Raw genomic sequence first — 20,307 nt, forward strand, 5'->3', positions numbered from 1 at the left:
CCTTTGTATTCAACCCCTCACCCCACCCCTCACAACTATTTATCTGTTCCATTCCTACAATTTTGCTTTTCCAGAATGTCATAAAATGGTAAAATTGTACAATTTGTAGCCTTTTGAGCCTAGGTGGTTTTGCATAGCAAAATGCATTTTTTAAATATTATTATCTTATGTACTAATGTTTTCTTAGCTCAGTCTCTGAAGACAATAGAAATAAAAACAAAATAAACAAATGGGATGGACCTAATCAAACGTATAGGCTCTTGCACACACAAGAGACCATAAAAAGAAAAAAAAAAGACAACGTACAGAATGGGAGAAAGTCTTTGCCAATGATGTGACAGACAAGGACTTAATCTCCAAAATATACAAACAGCTCATACAACTCAACCACAACCACAACAACAACAACAACAAACAACCCAATGGAAAAACAGGTAAAAGATCTTATTAGACATTTCTTCAAAGAACATACAGATGGCCAATAGGCACATGAAGAGATGCTCAACATCACTAATTATTAGAGAAATGCAAATCAAAACCACAATGAGGTACCACCTCACACCAGTTAGAATGACCATCATTAAAAAATATACAAACAACAAATGCTGGAAAGGGTGTAGAGAAAAGGAAACCCTCCTACTCATGTGGTGGGAATGTGAATTGGTACAGCTACTACAGAAAACAGTGTTGAGGTTCCTCAGAAAACTGAAAATAGAATTACCGTACGATTCAGCAATCCTATGCCTGGGCATATACCTGGACAGATCAGTAATTCAAAAAGAGACATGCACACCTATGTTCACAGCAGCACTATTCACAGTAGCCAAGACACAGAAATAATCTAAATGTCTAGCAACAGATGAATGGATAAATGTACATATATACAACTGAGTAATAATCAGCCATAAAAAAGAATGACATAATGCAATTTGCAGCAAGATGGATACGACTAGAGATTATACTAACTGCAGTAAGTCAGAAAGAGAAAGACAAAATATCATAAGATATCACTTATGTGTGGAATCTAATGGCACAAATGAACGTATCTACAAAACAGAAACAGACTCACAGACATAGGGAACAGAACTGTGGTTGCCAATGGGGAGGAGGTGGGAGAGGGAAGGACTGGAAGGTTAGGATTAACAGATGTAAACTACTACATATAGGATGAATCAACAACAAGGTCCTCCACAAGAGCATAGGAAACTATATTCAATATCCTGTGATAAACCATAACAGAAAATAATATTAAAAAAAGAATGTCTATATGTATATAACTGGGTCAATTTGCTATACAGCAGAGATTGACACAACATGTAAATCAACTATGCTTCAATAAAAATTTTTTTTTAAACACAATTGAAAAAAAAATCCACAAAATAAAACAACAGCTGTTCTGAATTCCAATAAAAACAAAGCATGATCAAAACCAAACTTGGGGCACACTACTACCAAATCTACAATCAAAATAGTTGAATAAACCCTTTTCTGGTATGCAACTGATATAATCTCTATGCACCACTCAAATAAGACAACTGTCTTCAGGACATTTCAGAAATTTTCAATGTAATATTAAAAATAAAAAATAAAAGAAAATGCTTTCAATTTTTAACCATTGAGGATAATGTTTACTGTGGGTTTATCATATATAGCTTTTATTATGTTGAGGTATGTTCCTTCTATTCCTGCTTTCTGGAGAGTTTTTATCATAAATGGATGTTGAATTTTGTCAAAGGCCTTCTCTGCATCTATTGAGATAATCATATGGGTTTTACTTTTCAATTTGTTAATGTGGTGAATTACAATGATTGATTTGCGGATATTGAAGAATCCTTGCATCCCTGGGATAAAGCCCACTTGGTCATGGTGTATGATCTTTTTAATGTGTTGTTGGATTCTGATTGTTAGAATTTTGTTGAGGATTTTTGCATCTATGTTCATCAGTGATATTGGCCTGTAGTTTTCTTTTTTTGTGGCATCTTTGTCAGGTTTTGGTATTAGGGTGATGGTAGCCTCATAGAATGAGTTTGGAAGTTTACCTTCCTCTGCAATTTTCTGGAAGAGTTTGAGTAGGATAGGTGTTAGCTCTTCTTGAAATGTTTGGTAGAATTCAGCTGTGAAGCCATCTGGACCTGGGCTTTTGTTTGCTGGAAGATTTCTGATTACTGTATCAATTTCCGTGCTTGTGATGGGTCTGTTAAGATTTTCTATTTTTTCCTGGCTCAGTTTTGGAAAGTTGTACTTTTCTAAGAATTTGTCCATTTCTTCCACGTTGTCCATTTTATTGGCATACAATTGCTGACAGTAGTCTCTTACGATCCTTTGTATTTCTGTGTTGTCTGTTGCGATCTCTCCATCTTCATTTCTAATTTTATTGATTTGATTTTTCTCCCTTTGTTTCTTGATGAGTCTGGCTAATGGTTTGTCAATTTTATTCATCCTTTCAAAGAACCAGCTTTTGGCTTTGCTGATTTTTGCTATGGTCTCTTTTGTTTCTTTGGCATTTATTTCTGCCCTAATTTTTAAGATTTCTTTCCTTCTACTAACTCTGGGGTTCTCCATTTCTTCCTTTTCTAGTTGCTGTAGGTGTAGAGTTAGGTTATTTATTTGACTTTTTTCTTGTTTCTTGAGGTATGCCTGTATTGCTATGAACTTTCCTCTTAGCACTGCTTTTATAGTATCCCACAGGTTTTGGGTTGTTGTGTTTTCATTTTCATTTGTCTCTATGCATATTTTGATTTCTTTTTTGATTTCTCCTGTGATTTGTTGGTTATTCAGCAGTGTGTTGTTCAGCCTCCATATGTTGGAATTTTTAATAGTTTTTCTCCTGTAATTGAGATCTAATCTTACTGTATTATGGTCAGAAAAGATGCTTGGAATGATTTCGATTTTTTTGAATTATATCAAGGTTAGATTTATGGCCCAGGATGTGATCTATCCTGGAGAAGGTTCCATGAGCACTTGAGAAAAAGGTGAAATTGATTGTTTTGGGGTGAAATGTCCCATAGATATCAATTAGGTCTAACTGGTCTATTGTATCATTTAAAGTTTGTGTTTCTTTGTTAATTTTCTGTTTAGTTGATCTATCCATAGGTGGAAACGGGGTATTAAAGTCTCCCACTATTATTGTGTTATTGTTAATTTCCCCTTTCATACTTGTTAGCAATTGTCTTACATATTGTGGTGCTCCTATGTTGGGTGCATATATATTTAAAACTATAAAACACTGATGAAAGAAATCAAAGAGGACACTAATAGATGGAGAAATATACCATGTTCATGGATCGGAAGAATCAATATAGTGAAAATGAGTATACTACCCAAAGCAATCTACAGATTCAATGCAATCCCTATCAAGCTACCAGCGGTATTTTTCACAGAACTAGAACAAATAATTTCAAGATTTGTATGGAAATACAAAAAACCTCGAATTGCCAAAGCAATCTTGAGAAAGAAGAATGGAACTGGAGGAATCAACTTGCCTGACTTCAGGCTCTACTACAAAGCCACAGTCATCAAGACAGTATGGTACTGGCACAAAGACAGAAATATAGATCAATGGAACAAAATAGAAAGCCCAGAGATAAATCCACACACATATGGACACCTTACCTTTGACAAAGGAGGCAAGAACATACAATGGAGTAAAGATAATCTCTTTAACAAGTGGTGCTGGGAAAACTGGTCAACCACTTGTAAAAGAATGAAACTAGGTCACTTTCTAACACCACACACAAAAATAAACTCAAAATGGATTAAAGATCTAAACGTAAGACCAGAAACTATAAAACTCCTAGAGGAGAACATAGGCAAAACACTCTCTGACATAAATCATAGCAGGATCCTCTATGATCCACCTCCCATAATACTGGAAATAAAAGCAAAAATAAACAAATGGGATCTAATTAAAATTAAAAGCTTCTGCACAACAAAGGAAAATATAAGCAAGGTGAAAAGACAGCCTTCTGAATGGGAGAAAATAATAGCAAATGAAGCAACTGACAAACAACTAATCTCAAAAGTATACAAGCAACTTACGCAGCTCAATTCCAGAAAAATAAACAACCCAATCAAAAAATGGGCCAAAGAACTAAATAGACATTTCTCCAAAGAAGACATACGGATGGCTAACAAACACATGAAAAGATGATCAACATCACTCATTGTCAGAGAAATGCAAATCAAGACCACAATGAGGTACCACTTCATACCAGTCAGAACGGCTGCGATCCAAAAGTCTACAAGCAATAAATGCTGGAGAGGGTGTGCAGAAAAGGGAACCCTCTTACACTGTTGGTGGGAATGCAAACTAGTACAGCCACTATGGAGAACAGTGTGGAGATTCCTTAAAACATTGCAAATAGAACTGCCATATGACCCAGCAATCCCACTGCTGGGCATACATACCGAGGAAATCAGAATAGAAAGAGACACATGTATCCCAATGATCTTCGCAGCACTGTTCATAATAGCCAGGATATGGAAGCAACCTAGATGTCTGTCAGCAGATGAATGGATAAGAAAGCCGTGGTACATATACACAATGGAGTATTACTCAGCTATTAAAAAGAATACATTTGAATCAGTTCTAATGAGATGGATGAAACTGGAGCTGATTATACAGAGTGAAGTAAGCCAGAAAGAAAAACATCAATACAGTATACTAACACATATATATGGAATTTAGAAAGATGGTAATGATGACCCTGTATGCGAGACAGCAAAAGAGACACAGATGTGTAGAGCAGACTTTTGGACTCAGGGGGAGAGGGAGAGGGTGGGATGATTTGGGAGAATGGCATTGAAACATGTATACTATCATGTAAGAAATGAATCGCCAGTGTATGTTCGATGCAGGATGCAGGATGCTTGGGGCTGGTGCACGGGGATGATCTGGAGGGATGATGTGGGGTGGGAGGTGGGGGGGGGTTCATGTTTGGGAGCTCATGTACACTCGTGGTGGATTCATGTCAATGTATGCCAAAACCAATACAGTATTGTAAAGTAAAAGAAAGTTAAAAAAAAAAAAAAGTTGTCCATACTTTAAAAAACAATTTCAAATGCTCTGGTTTATTTTTAAATGCTTGGCTGCTCATCTCTTTTCCCTTTCTTGTCCATGGCAGGATAGTAAAGATTGGGTAGTAATTGATGAGTTAAACATTAGAAAGTACCAGAAGCTCCCTGTTATAATTTGAAAGGAACCATGAGATCAGAATATCCTCAGGAAAAAGTCAGCTGTTTGTTTACTAAAGAAGCCTCACAGAATATTATCTTGATAATTTCTGTCCACAGTCCAGTCTTTCCAATGTCATAAAATTGATTAGACTCAGGCAAGGACCTAATGCTACTCTAATTCATAAGAGATTAAAGCATACTTTTCAGAATGGCAACAGATTTTCAGCCAGACTACCTGCTTCTAGTGACCTGAGCTCCATCCAGGACTTCTCATTCCCAATGCAGGAAGATCAAAAATTGAACTATTTGGAAGGCCAAACTAATCATATAAAATTGCTTGATGTACACAGTATTGAAACAAAGTAGATTGTTTGATAAGGTAGCTCCTATAGGTCCTAATGGAGTTTCACGAGTTATCACTGTCATGCCAGTGTACAACCCTCTAAAGGGCACCAGTGTCTGTGCCATGAGAGCTCTCCTAGGTGAAGTTGAAAAAACCCTGGCCTTACTAGTTCAGCTCTCCTTTTGCATGCTGTAGGCTGACTCTCCACCCTGTTTTCTGTTACACAATGTCTACAGATAGGTTATAATACCACTGGTTAAGTTTCCACCTTCTATATTACAATTGTGCTGTTGGTCCTTCACAAGGTGGTATTACCAGATCTGTAGGTATTCCAAAATTCTATAGGTTCACACTTATGTTCAATATTTTGATTTATGTAACCAAAGATGACTCATCACATCTGTTATATGTTGATTGCTGAGCTTAACTTTCAGATAGCAAATTTCCAAATTTCAGCCATCTATTTCACTCGATATTACTACTAATGTGGTCTTAAAGGGGGAAGGGCACGTTTATTGTTAGGCAAAAGGCAGTGAAAACTTGAAGACATAGAAAAAGGAGTAAAACAGTAAGGGAGGGAATCTCTAAATGTTAGTAGATTTCATTGTAGTCCCTTTATTAATTCTTACAGAGTACTTTTACTGAGAGCCAATTATGTGCCAACTGCTCTGCTAGGAATGAGAAATACAAAGATAAGACAATCTACACCCTTAAACTCAAAGTCCTGTAAATAAGAAATATTATGTATTCTTATCCTAGAGCTATGAACAAAGTGTTAGTTACTGAGGGGCTCAGAAGAGGAGGGAGGTTTCATAAAGGAAGTGATATTTTAAAAAAATACTAAAACAAAGGTACTTGACAGGCAGAAAGACCGTCAATGGGCATCCTACAAAGCTCATGTGCCAAAAAAAAAAAAAAAGCTCATGTGCCAATGAATGAGGATGACAAACTTGTAGAGCCTGAGTAGCACAAGTATTTTGTATAGTGAGAGGTGAAGCTGGAGAGTTCATCAAAGTCTTCACAGGCCATGAAAAGGGTGTAATCAGTTAGGTAATGGGGACCCATCCATGGTATCAAAGCTGCAGAGCAACATGATTAAATTGATTATCAGGGCAGATATGGATAAAGAACTGGAAAATGCAGATTAATACTAAGATATCAGTGAAAGGCAACTGAGAGAGACCAGTTACCAGTTACAGGATCAACAGAGACGTGATGAAGAATTGATCTAAGAGGTGGCAGACAGGATAGAAAAGACAGATTAAAAAGCTACTGAGAGGTAGACTTATCAGAACTTAGCCACTGACTGGATTGGGAAGGAGGCAATGGTTGTCTGAGGAGGCCTTACAAATAGCTGAGAAAAGAAGAGAAGCGAAGGCAAAGGAGAAAAGGAACGATATATCCATCTCAATGCAGAGTTCCATAGAATAGCAGGGAGAGATAAGAAAGCCCTCCTAAGTGATCAATGCAAAGAAATAGAAAACAATAGAATGGGAAAGACTGAGATCTCTTCAAGAAAATTAGAGACACAAAAGGAACATTTTAAGTAAAGATGAGCACAATAAAAACAGAAACAGTATGGACCTAACAGAAGCAGAAGATATCAAGAAGAAGAGGCAAGAATACACAGAAGTACTACACAAAAAAGATCTTAATGACCCAGACAAACCACAATGGTGTGATCACTTACCTAGAGCCAGACATCCTGGAATGTGAAGTCAAGTGGGCCTTAGGAACTATAAACTAATCACTACGAACAAAACTAGTGGAGGTGATGGAATTCCAGCTGAGCTTTTTCAAATCCTAAAAGATGATGCTGTGAAAGTGCTATATTCAATATGCCAGCAAATTTGGAAAACTCAGCAGTGGCCACAGGACTGGAAAAGGTCAGTTTTCATTCTAATACCAAAGAAAGGCAATGCCAAAGAATGTTCAAATCACCGCACAATTGCACTCATTTCACATGCTAGCTAGCAAAGTAATGCTCAAAATTCTCCAAGCTAGGCTTCAACAGTATGTGAACTGAGAACTTTCAGATATTCAGGCTGGGTGAAGAAAAGGTAGAAGAAACAAAGATCAAATTGCCAATATCTGTTGGCTCATAGAAAAATCGAGAGAATTTCAGAAAATCATCTACTTCTGCTTCATTGACTATGCTAAAGCCTTTGACTATGTGGAAAATTTTTTAAGAGATGGGAATACCAGACGACCTTACGTACCTCCTGAGAAATCTGTATGCAGTTCAAGAAGCAACAGAACCGGACATGAAACAACAGACTGGTTCCAAATTGGGAAAGAAGTAAGTATGTCAAGGCTGTATATTGTCAGCCTGCTTATTTAACTTACATGCAGGGTACATCAGATGAATGCCTGATTAGATACAGCACAAGCTAGAATCAAGACTGCAAGGAGAAACATCAATAACCTCAGATATGCAGATGACATCACCCTTATGGCAGAAAGCAGAGAGGAACTAAAGAGCCTCTTGATGAAAATGAAAGGCGAGAGTGAAAAAGGTGGCTTAAAACTCAACATTCAGAAAACTAAGATCATGCATCTGGTACCATTACTTCATGGCATACAGATGAGGAAACAATGGAAACAGTGACAGACTTATTTTCTTGGGTTCCAAAATCACTGCAGATGATGACTTTAAATTGAAATTAACTTAAATTGAAATAAACATGAAATTAAAAGATGCTGGTTCCTTGGAAGAATAGCTACGACAAATCTAGATAGCATGTTAAAAAGCAGAGATATTACTTCACTGACAAAGGTCCATATAGTCAAAGCTGTGGTTTTTCCAGTAGTCATGTATGGATGTGAGACTTAAACATAATGAAGGCTGAGTTTTGAAGAATTGATGCTTTTGAACTCTGGTGTTGGAGAAGACTTTTGAGAGTCTCTTGGACTGCAAGATCAAACCAGTGAATCCTAAAGGAAATCAGTCCTGGATATTCATTGGAAGGACTGATGCTGAAGCTGAAGCTACAATACTTTGGCCACCTGATGCGAAGAACTGACTCATTGGAAAAGACCCTGATGCTGGGAAAGATTGAGGGCAGGAGGAGAAGGGGACGACAGTGGATGAGATGGTTGGACGGCATCACCGACGTGATGGCCATGAGTTTGAGTAGGCTCCGGGAGTTGGTGACAGGATAGGGAAGCCTGGGCATGCTGCAGTCTACAGGGCTGCAAAGAGTTGGACATGACTGAGTGATGGAACTGAACAGAACTGAATGGGAAGACTCAGGGAAGACTCAAGTCTCCAGATCGAGTCGAGGATGAACAGATAATATTTTGCAAAGAAGCGAAGAACAGATGAGAAATATGGAAGCAATATGGTGAGACTAAGAGAACACAACTTTGGCTGCAGACATGGTGAGTTTAAGATATTTGACAGATTCCACAAGGAAATAACCAAAGGAGAGTGTAATATGTGATCCAATCTAGAACACAATCTAAATTAAAAAAAAAAATACTAACCAATCTGAAGATGATCAAGCTCTGGTGTGAAGAATCCAGCAGGGTAGATTTTGATCAAAAAGTAGATGTATATATTGTTGGGAAGAACTGGTTCCTTGAACTCTGAGAATAAGGAATCAGATACAGGTGTATATGGCTTCACAATTTCAGTACCTGGAGAAAGTCAAAACAAAGAAATTCAATCCTAAAAATCTAAACAAATGAAGATGAAACATAAAAATGTTATGATGCTATCAGTATATATTTAAAACGGTACCCTTAATGTGAATACAGTTGTATGTTCTATATGTATACAGCACATGTATATATACTCTAAGCCAATATGTGTTGAAATGATTTTAACGAATCAGTAATTCACCATAATATGAATAATTTGTTTTTATTAAGTGTGGCATAAAATGATAGGATTTTATGCTAATAAACTTAAAACAACCATCTATGCCATCAGCATATAAGTTTTGTAATGGGCCACAACAAAAATGGCATCAGAAGTTTACACAGAGATATAAGAAGATACTTACACAATAATTTTAATTATATACCAAATTTTTAACAATGAATACTGATGGCCAATAGGATAATTTGGGTTCTAGGAAGGCATGAATTTCACTTTTTACTTTATATTTTTGAATTATTTTAACAATTTATCATTTTATGTATTATTTTGGTAATTAAAAAGAACACTAAGCCAACTACTACTAAGAATATAATAATAAAAAACCAGGTAAAATTAATAAGAAGCCATGTTATATTTTAGCTAGCCAAAATCCAAAGAAAGAGGAGTGAACACACTTGAAAGACCAAAATTTTATACATGGCTCCTTTACATATATGAAATTAACTATGTGTAAATTTTATACAATACTTTGACAATAAATACACTGGGGAAGATATCAGTTATTGAATAACTAGGCATTAGTGAGGATGAAGAGAAAAACTGAACAGTATGTATAATACACTATATTTATCAAATCCCGGCTGGTAGTCTGTGAAGCTACTTGCTGGAAACACTAGGACTGACATGGGAATGTTACCTTTTGCAGATTCAACAGGTTAAGAAGATATTAGACAACAGCTGGAAGGGTATTTAAAACAAGAGGTAATTTGGGGGTGAAAATAAGGGAAAGAGAATTTACATAGTAAGGAATACATTTATAAGAGCTTCTTTTACTGGTGGCACATGAAAGGAGATCATTTATAATCATCCACTCATTTTCAGCTTTATAAATTCAACTTCATAAACGACCTCGAACTTAAAAGTGGCTAATAAGAGATGCTGGTGTATGTTTCTGGTAGCTGTCTTCACAAAAGACTGTGTGCTCTCTAACCTCTTTCTTTTAAGGCTTTGTTAGTAATAGATTCCCTGCGGGAGGTAATGGCAACCCACTCTAGTATTCTTGCCTGGGAAATCTCAAGGACACAGGAACCTGGCAGGTTGCAGAGTTGGAGACAACTTAGCAACTAAACAACAACAAAAGTAATAAATTACAAAGCTGGTGGCACCGTCCCTGTTCAGTTCAGTTCAGTTGCTGAGTCATGTCCGACTCTTTGCGACCCCATGAATCACAGCATGCCAGGCCTCCCTGTCCATCACCAAATCCCAAAGTTCACTCAGACTCACGTCCATCGAGTCAGTGATGCCATCCAGCCATCTCATCCTCTGTCGTCCCCTTCTCCTCCTGCCCCCAATCCCTCCCAGCATCAGAGTCTTCTCCAGTGAGTCAACTCTTCTCATGAGGTGGCCAAAGTACTGGAGCTTCAGCTTTAGCATCACTCCTTCCAAAGAAATCCCAGGGCTGATCTCCTTCAGAATGGACTGGTTGGATCTCCTTGCAGTCCAAGGGACTCTCAAGAGTCTTCTCCAACACCACAGTTCAAAAGCATCAATTCTTTGGCGCTCAGCTTTCTTCACAGTCCAACTCTTACATCCATACATGACCACTGGAAAAACCATAGCCTTGACTAGACGGACCTTAGTCGGCAAAGTAATGTCTCTGCTTTTCAACATGCTATCTAGGTTGGTCATAACTTTTCTTCCAAGGAGTAAGCGTCTTTTAATTTCATGGCTGCAGTCACCATCTGCAGTGATTTTGGAGCCCCCCAAAATAATGTCTGACACTGTTTCTACATCTATTTTGCATGAAGTGATGGGACCGGATGCCATGTGACGAGTGACAATTTCTTTGTTCCACACAGTGATGCAGCATAGCTAGAGTTCCCACTTGCAGGCACCCAGCATCCACAAATCCAGAAATGGGATATCACAAAGACCAGCTGCCCAGAAACATTTCACTAATAACCTACATGGGTGCTTAAATTAGTACTGATTACAAACTCCTTAAGAAAGAAAATGTTTCTGCAAAGCCTTACCTGTAATAGGTAGCTTGAGGTAAACGTGTTGCCCTACTGGCACCTGAAGATGTGTGCTCGGTGGCAGCATTAAGCAGAAAAGCTTCGTATCATGAGTTACATCTTCCTTGGAAACTAACTGGCATTTTCTGTAGAACAAACCTAGAAAGAAGTTCATTTTCTCTTAGTGACAAATTAGATAAGAAGTACTCCCAGACTTACTACTCGAAAGCACACACTCAGTTTCTGTTCTTTAGTGAGCTTGAATTTCACTAACAGGCCTATGACATTAAAAAAAATTCATCACTATTTTGAAAATCTTTTAATGTTAGTTTTTTCCATTTTACTTCCTGACATACCCATTTTCTAAAACCTGTAAATACTTCCATAATTTGAAAAAACAGCTCTATAAAATGAGTGTTATTTGCTCATGTCTGTTTTTATAGCATGTTAAAACCATTACAGTCTAAGAAATGAAAGCCTAGTTTTTTCTTCTCAAATTTACTTTTTAAAAGAATTTCATCCTTTATGCCTCATCAATAGCTATGTAATTAAAATGTAGACGTGAAAAACAGTTAATAACCATCAAAGCTCATTTTAAATTCTTTTCTTACAGAATGGCAAAGTCCTGAAACTCAAGCATTTAAAGTTTAACAATACCAGCACTATTTAATAACTTATAAATATTTCTTTGATAAAGGCAGGAAAATATACATTTTTGTGTCTCTGTATGTGTGTTATATATACACAAATAAAATTTATATATATATGAATTATAGGACATTTCAACAGTCAAAATATGATTAGAACAAAAATAAACAGGTTAATAAGGGTATAAGCTCTGATTATCTGGAAAAATTTAAATGAAATACTGAAGATGGCAGGTTTGTTGTACTAAAATACAAATACAAGGAACCAAGTATTTCTATAAATACTGGAAATATCTGAAATTAATACCCTAAGCTCAGGAAATATTTGCATACAGAGCAAAATAATACCATTGGATTGGGAGATATTATTACAGAAGTTCTGAAAGCATGAATATTTTCACTGGCAAATTCTCTTTGAATGTAAACAGCATACCAGAGTAGACTAATGACACTGATTTGTTTCATAATTTCCTCTTTTTTATAAAACAGCATTTACAGAGATGTATCAGGAATTAATCCTAATAAAGCATCTTTGGCCATGTGAAGAGTCGACTCATTAGAAAAGACCCTGATGCTGGGAAAGACTGAAAGCAAAAGAAAGGGGTGGCAGAGGATGAGAGAGTTAGATAGCATTACTGATTCAATGGATATGAATCTGAGCAAACTCTGGATGGTACTGGAGGTCAGAGGAGGCTGGCGTGCTGCAGTCTGTGGGCTCGCAAAGAGTTGGACATGACTTAGCGACTGAACAAAAACAATAACAAAGCATCTTATTATCCTAATTATGCTCTTTTTTTTAACCTAAAAATATTTAAGTAGGTAAAGATTTACTTCAGACTTTAGCATGTGAAGGCCCTACATCGAATAATCAATGGTTAGTAGACAACTAAAATTCACATAGAATCCTAAGAAACCATTTTGGCCAGAGTTTCATCCAATTCTCTTCTTCCCTTTTCGCTTGGTCCCCCAAAGACCCTGGTCACTACATCTTTCTACCTGCTACCATGGTAGCTCAGCGTGCACATAAACTTAAGAGTGCATCATGGCCAGGTCAAAATTTAGACAAGATCATGGCCAAGGGTACCATCCCAGAATTATACCAGAAGGCCTAATCCAATGCTAGACTGATGAAGGATCAAAGGAGCTAGGCTCACCCACAAGAAAAAATGAAGGTTCAGACGATCTCCTTATCTCTTCCTCTAGACCATTCCTGTGACCCAGAATGGTAATATTGGGTTGGCCACAGAATTCGTTTAGGATTTTCCATAAAGTGTTACAGAAAAACCAGAACAGATTTTTGACCAACCAATATGTGATGAGGGCTTCCCTTTTAACTCAGTGGGTAAAGAATCTACCTGCTATTCAGGAGACCCAGGTTTGATCCCTGGGTCGAGAAGATCCCCTGGAGGAGGAAATGGCAACCCACTCCAGTATACTTGCCTGGAGAATCTCATGGACAGAGGAGCCTGGCAGGCTAGAGTTCATGGGGTCACAAGAGTCGGACACGACTTACATGACTTAGCGACTAAATCACAATATGCGATGAGACCTCCAGGTCTAAATACTTGAAAGTTATAAATCAGACAAATAACTGTTAAATAAAATAAATTCTGTGCTGTACCCTGAAATGTACCTTCATAATGCCCCTTTAGAAGGCTAGGTTCAAATTCAGGATTCGTGAACTCCTCAGAGTTCCATGCAGGAAGAAGGCAAGGAGACGAGAGCTGCACCCCCAGACTGTCAATGGCCTGAATCCTGCTCTTCTCAGCCCTGCTGTCTGACCCTGAGTGGGGCCTTATGTGGATGTGGGGAGACTAGTCCATACGTTCAAGCTCTACTTGCTGTCCCCATAACTAGCCTTGGCCACTCCTTGAATAGGCTTCCCAGGTGGCTCAGTGGTAAAGAATTGCCTGCCAATGCAGGAGACACGGGTTTGATATCTGGATTGGGAAGATCCCCCAGAAAAGTGTTTTTGCTTGGGAAATCCCATGGACAGGGGAGCCTGGTGGGCTGTAGTCAATGGGGTCCCAAAGAGTCAGATACAACTTAGTGACTAAACAACAATTTCATGGATAGAAGTGGACTTGGGGTCATTTGCAAAGGGAATTCTGGGGCTCCAGATACCTGGAGTGCAGTGATTAAGGAAAGAGCTTCAATTCTGGGGGGACAATTCCTTGCTTTGCACACTCCTCACCCTGTGAGGGATGTGCAGCTGGTGGAGAGCCCTTGTGTTGTTCTCCAAGCATGGAATCCAAGGTAGGTGTCCCTCATGAAAAGGTCTAGATGCCACCGTGCCTTCCTCTAATCAAATCTAGTGCATGCCCTCTGATGAAAAGACTCATCTTTAGACCTGACAATTTCACCTCTAGCCTTCGTCAGAAAGGATTTGTTACAGTAGGTCTGCATCTCTTTGGCTGTACTTAAAACACAAGGAAACTTTGGGTTACAATGATGGACTGGCTTTCTAGACAGAGAAGTAACACAGTATTCCTGCTATTTAACACTGTGAGATAATGTCAACATCTTTAAGTGTTAGTCGCTGAGTTGTGTTTGACTCTTTGCAATCCTATGGACTGTAGCCTGCCAGGCTCCTCTGTCCATGGGATTTCCCAGGCAAGAATACTGGAGAGGGTTGGCATTTCCTTCTCCAGAGGAACTTACTGACCCAGGGATCGAACCCTGGTCACCTGCATTCAACATCTTACCAATAAAATAACAAAACTGCCATAATTTCAATGGGACATGCTAACGATAGGTTCTAAAAGTCTTCAGAAAGATTTAAGAATGCTTTCGTCTTTTACTCTTTCACTTATGCTGAAGAGAGAAGTCACATAGGCCTGGACCTAAAACATGGGGATAAAGGAAGATAAAGCAGATTTGTTGACCTGAGTCTGAATAATGCTGGTATTAAGGTGTCAGATTTTTGGTTTTATAAGCATAACTATACAAGAAAATGAAAAACTGAAAATAAATATGAGATGGTAAAACGAAAACACAAGACAGAAAAACGTTTGTTCAGAAACCTAACTTTAAAAAAAAAAAAGTTAATTTTTAAAATGGAGTACAGCAAAGTAATTCAGTTATATATATATATGTATACATGCATATACACACACATTCTTTTTCAGGTTTTTTTAAATTACAGATTATTACAAGTTATTGAATATAGTTCCCCGTGCTATATGGTAGGTCCTTGTTATCTATTTTATGTATAGTAGTGTGTATCTGTTAATCCCAGACTAAATTCTTTTAATAACATACAAATAATATTGAGATACTCAGGGTAACACTGAAACACTGAGGATAATATGGTAATCCGGGCATTCTTTATTCTTCTTGTTGAAAAGAAACTACAGCTTTCCTTCTAGAGAGTAGAATTTCACAAGGCAAAAATAAAGACAAAATTCAGTGGGAGAGAGCTGTGAAAGAGCACTGGATTGGGAGTCTACACCTTCCTGTTCTAAGTACTTTTTTGGCCATACCATGCAGCACGCAGGACTCAGTTCCCAGACTAGGGATTAAACCCATGCACCCCTGCAGGGGAAGTGTGGAGTCCTACTGGAATTCCCCTAGTGTTCTTTCAAAGCATCTGTTCACGCCCATTTTCCCTGCTGGAAACAGGGGCTTACAGAAGTTAAAAGTTTGCCCAAGATCACAGAGATCACTAGAGATCAAGATCACTAGAGAAGATGTGGGATGGGGGAAGAAGTTATGAGAGTTTCTTGCCGCAACTCATAAGCCTTGTTCAAAAAGTTTGAGAACTATCATTATAGACCAGTACATTGTCCTTTAGCATCTTCCTCATTATTTTAACCATGTCGGTTCAAACACAAATATCTATAGACTAGCCCCCTACCCTTTACAACTCCCTAGTAACTATTTAATGTCCAAATTAAGGAACCAGTTCAGCAAGTCACCATCTATCTCAGGTACCTCTCTTCTTCAACATCCCCAGCAGGACACCTTGGGATTTCATCATGCTATTCAGAATAGTTTGCAATTGAAAACTTATGAATTATTTCTGGAATTTTCCATTTAGTATTTTTGGACCACGACTGACCAAGGGTAAGTGAAACCTCAGAAAGCAAAGCTGCAAATAAGGTGGGGGTGAGGTGGGGGCACTGTATTTGTCTTTGACTCTGATCTCGAACATGGGGTTCCTAATACCCTGGTAAATTCCTAAGTAATAAGGGAAAACTAGGAACATCTTTGTTCTCATGTGGTGACTCTGGGTAGATTCCTGGATGGGGGCTGGTCACCAGAAAGACTGAGTTATGGTCACAAGTTTGGAATTTCCTGCTCCATAGCCCACCCTCTGGAGAGGAAAGAGGGGCTGGAAATGAACTTATGCAGAAGAAACAACAAAGTTTTAGTTATTATGTGCTTTTAAAAGTATTACATAAACTGCAATTACACTGCTGTTTTTAAAAATTATTCAGCCTTTGTTCTAATTTTGATAAGGTTTTCACTTAACCTCTGGTGGTTGCTGTTCAGTCCCTAGGTCATGTCTGACTCTCTGCAACCCCAAGGACTGCAGCACTCAGGCTTCCCGGTCCTTCACCATCTCCTGGAGTTTGCTCAAACTCAGTGATGCTATCCAACCATCTCATCTGACCTTTGTAATATAGCTTTACTATCCTCACTCAAACCACTCTTGCTTATATGAGTAAGAAAACATTCATAACACATCTTCAAACACCCAGGATGATAAATGTGTATGGGTACATGCTTTTTCCAATTAGTAAATTGACAATAGAGCATAGATTCCTTTCTGTTTTAACTATTACTATTAAAAATACATTTGAAATGCATTCAGTTCTTTTACTACCTTACCTAGACTGATGTGAGCTGAATCTTTCTTTCAAAGTGAGGATTTTGTTGAGTTAAACATCAGTGTTAAGCTAAGAAAAAGGCAGCTTTTCTTCCAAGACTAGGTTCAACAGAGTCCTTAGACAATGAGGCCCATATCGTTTAGTAAGGTTGTCACTAGATTTGAACATCTCTTAATCTGTGCTTATCACCTTTCCTCAGCTTCATAACTAATAATTCAGTCAACATTATACATTAAAGTGCTTGAATTCTAAGTTTTTAAACCATCTATTCTGTCTTTTAACATAGTAAATAATTTCTTATTTATTTATAGCCTGCTCCATCTATTCCGTGTTTCTTCATATTCAGGCCGTTCTGCTAGAAATGAGAATAAGACAGCAACATGCTAAAGCATCTTATAATTAGTGTGAAAGTGACAACTTTACACCTGCTGGGCTGAGCAGACAAATTAAAAGCATAAAATACTGTGAAGTTCTATTTGCTAGCCATAGGATTCTCTTCTTTTCCAGTAATTCTGAATGACTGTTTTAGGCAGCAAAGAGACATGGCTGCACAGGCAAGAAAGGGTTGGGAAGGGGCGAAGGTGGATCTTTATACACTGACAAGAAGAGCTGTTGTTCCTTATGACAGCGAACAGCTTGCCTGCAGAATCCCAGGCCCTGTAGAAAGCCTCAATTAAGTGACTGCTCACAAAGTGTCAACAAGCACGTTTACAAGTACAGACAGCACTTCTGGATGTGTATGCATGTGGTGTTAGCAATTAAGAAGCCCTGATAATAGTATAGGTCAAATTATGCAAAACTGCCACTTTTCTAGGTAAAAAACAAACAGCAGTGGTTTCATACAGTTCAGCATGATTTAAAAACACAGTTATAGATTCTATATGTATTTAATCTACAGGTTTATAAATGGCTATTGACGTATCAAAATTATGGCACAACTTTTCAAAATCGTGTTTATTCTTTAGTGTCTCAATATTCATTTACTGAGCTGTTAGTTATCAAATTTACAAAACAACCTTTGTGTGATGATCTGAATCCCCATATTAAAGGTAATCACAATTAGAATAAATTTTTAGGCTGGATACAGAAATAGCAACCCAATATTCTATTAGTTTCTGACTCTTAATAGACAAGTTTCTTAGTCATATCACACACACACACCACAGTACACAAATACTCACTCATAATCTTCATTTTTGAGAAGAAAAAAATAATTGGAAGTGCCCAAGTTACAAATGGTAGTCTGGTTCTATTCATACAATTTAATTTATCAACTGTTATACCTGGATTCAAGGTAAAAAATGAAGTAGTTTCTCTGCTCTGATTATGTTCTTTGCTATATTTAAATCTTTTGTGTAAGTAAACTCTAGATTTGACATGAGAAGGTATTGCATTAAAAGTCTTCAACTCACATGCTTAGTTTCAAACTTAAATTTTTTTAACTAAGAGAAAAGGAAAAAGCCAGCATGCTAATATCATAAAAATTGATAATTCTGGTAATACACACTGAAAATCTAGGAACCACATAATCGGAGTAAACATTTGAACTTACTGACAGCAAGTTAAATCATAATATTTTGATGATATAAGTATTCGGCTTTGCTAGTGCAGAAAATAGCCTATAGTTTTTATCATGAGTTAGGGAAGAGAAAGGACAAAGAAGAAATGAATCTGTGCTAATTCAGGAAAATAAATAGAAAAAATCCCCTAAACTCTGAGTCATTTTCCAAAGTAGAAAATCTAATTCACTGAAAAATACAAGTGTGGCTCCAATTTCACACAAGAGAGCTAAAACAAACTATGGTGGCTCACAACTCAAGCCAAAATTTATAGTAGGGATAAGAGAGTTCATGGAAAGCCTCAGGAAATTATAGGGAAGAATACTTGAGCAATGTTCATTCTAACTATTTCTAAATAGAGGTCAACCTTTGTTTCTCAGTATCATTTATTTCTAGGACTTAGCTTTTATCTGGTTTGCTATGATTTTTCAATCATTAGAGAGCCAGATAATTTCAGGGCAACAGATTTTACCTTAATAATATCTTTTTTCATCTTCATGGTCTTTTACCTGTTCTCTTCTGATCTGCTGCATCTGCTACTATTCCTCTCTCTTCTGCCTACCTTATACCATGCAATTGAGACCTCCTGCTCTTGGAAAATGAATCTATTTGACCTTTCCCACATATGGCTTACATTTTCTTTCTCTGCCACCTGCAAAAGGTCTGGCACAAAAAGTACCCAGTAATGATATCTGGAAAGTCCTTCATGACTTTCTTTTTTAAGTTACTTTCAAAACACTGCTTGAAATTCACCTTCATTCATGGGGAGTCGTTCAAGGTCAGATTGATCTGCATCTGTTCACTTAAGGTTACCTTAGAATATATTCAAGCTTGCACTAAGTAACTTCCTCTTATTGGCCTATGGCTTGATATAAGTATTCTTTAACCCCATGTTTATGTATGTTCTTTCTTTCACCTAGGAAAATAATTCTGATGATATTTATTTGTTACATACCACAATACCTAAAATAGCCTTCCACACACAGTAAGTACTCAAAATGCAGCTACCTGATACTTCTCTGAAAATTAAAATTTTATCTACAAATATATTTTTATAGTTTTAAATATTTAAAGATGGTAAACTGAATAAAATGCAATTAGTTTCTTCTAACCCTTCCCTAAAATAAAAGCAAAGATGGTGTGTGTGTGTGTGTGTGTGTGTGTGTGTGTGAGTGAGAGTGTTTGGTTGTTTTTTAAGGCATAGCCTGTAAGGATAGAAAGAACTGACTCAGTTAACTTGAAAGCTAAATCCCAAACTAGACATACAAAAAGCCAAGAATCAATCCATCTATAATATAAGATCTCATTAAGGCTCAGAAATTGGCAGGACCAAGTATCTCTGGAATCAGACGGAAGGCAGAACTGAAACTGCTTTTTGGATTAAAGTTCATTTAAGAAGCCTAGCTGTCTTCCCTAGCCCCACCTTTCTGAAGTCTTTCCCTATTTCACACACCCACAGGCTGATTCTCTATTATTCTGGCAAAATATCAGAATTTTGCTCTCTTGTAGAGGGCAAAACAAAGGGTCTCTGGATTGTGTATATTTTATAGGCTGAACTGTGTGCATCTCAATGTTCAACATTGAAGTCACATCTCCAGTACTAGAGAATGCAACTATATTTGGAAATGCGGTATTTTAAAAAGTAACTTAAAATGAGGTCATTTGGATGGTCCCTAGTCCAATGAGCCTGATGTCCTTATAAGAAGAGGCAACAGGGACACAGACACAGAGGGAAGATCATGTGAAGACAGCCATCTACAAGCCAAGGAGACATGTCAGGAGAAGCCAACCCTGCCAGAATCTCAGTGTCAGACTCTAGCCTTCAGACTGTGGGAAAATAAACTCCTGTTATTATCCCACCAAGTCTGTGGTGCTTTTTTATGGCAACCTTAGTAGACTAATACAGGACAGTT

General features: G+C 37.5%; 1 protein-coding gene across 1 annotated transcript in view; it reads right to left on the reverse strand.

The window, feature by feature from the left end:
• Positions 1–20,307, reverse strand: part of LOC128053352 (cytochrome b5 reductase 4) — a 116,286-nt gene that overhangs the window by 14,829 nt on the left and 81,150 nt on the right. Inside the window, exons 11-12 of the mRNA XM_052645867.1 lie at positions 11,375–11,515; positions 9,005–9,157 (exon numbers count right to left, since the gene is read on the reverse strand). Coding sequence (XP_052501827.1) covers positions 9,005–9,157; positions 11,375–11,515 — 294 coding nt within the window. The remainder of the gene's footprint in view (positions 1–9,004; positions 9,158–11,374; positions 11,516–20,307) is intronic.

The sequence above is a fragment of the Budorcas taxicolor genome, chromosome 9, assembly GCF_023091745.1.
Source record: "Budorcas taxicolor isolate Tak-1 chromosome 9, Takin1.1, whole genome shotgun sequence".
NCBI lineage: Eukaryota > Metazoa > Chordata > Mammalia > Artiodactyla > Bovidae > Budorcas > Budorcas taxicolor.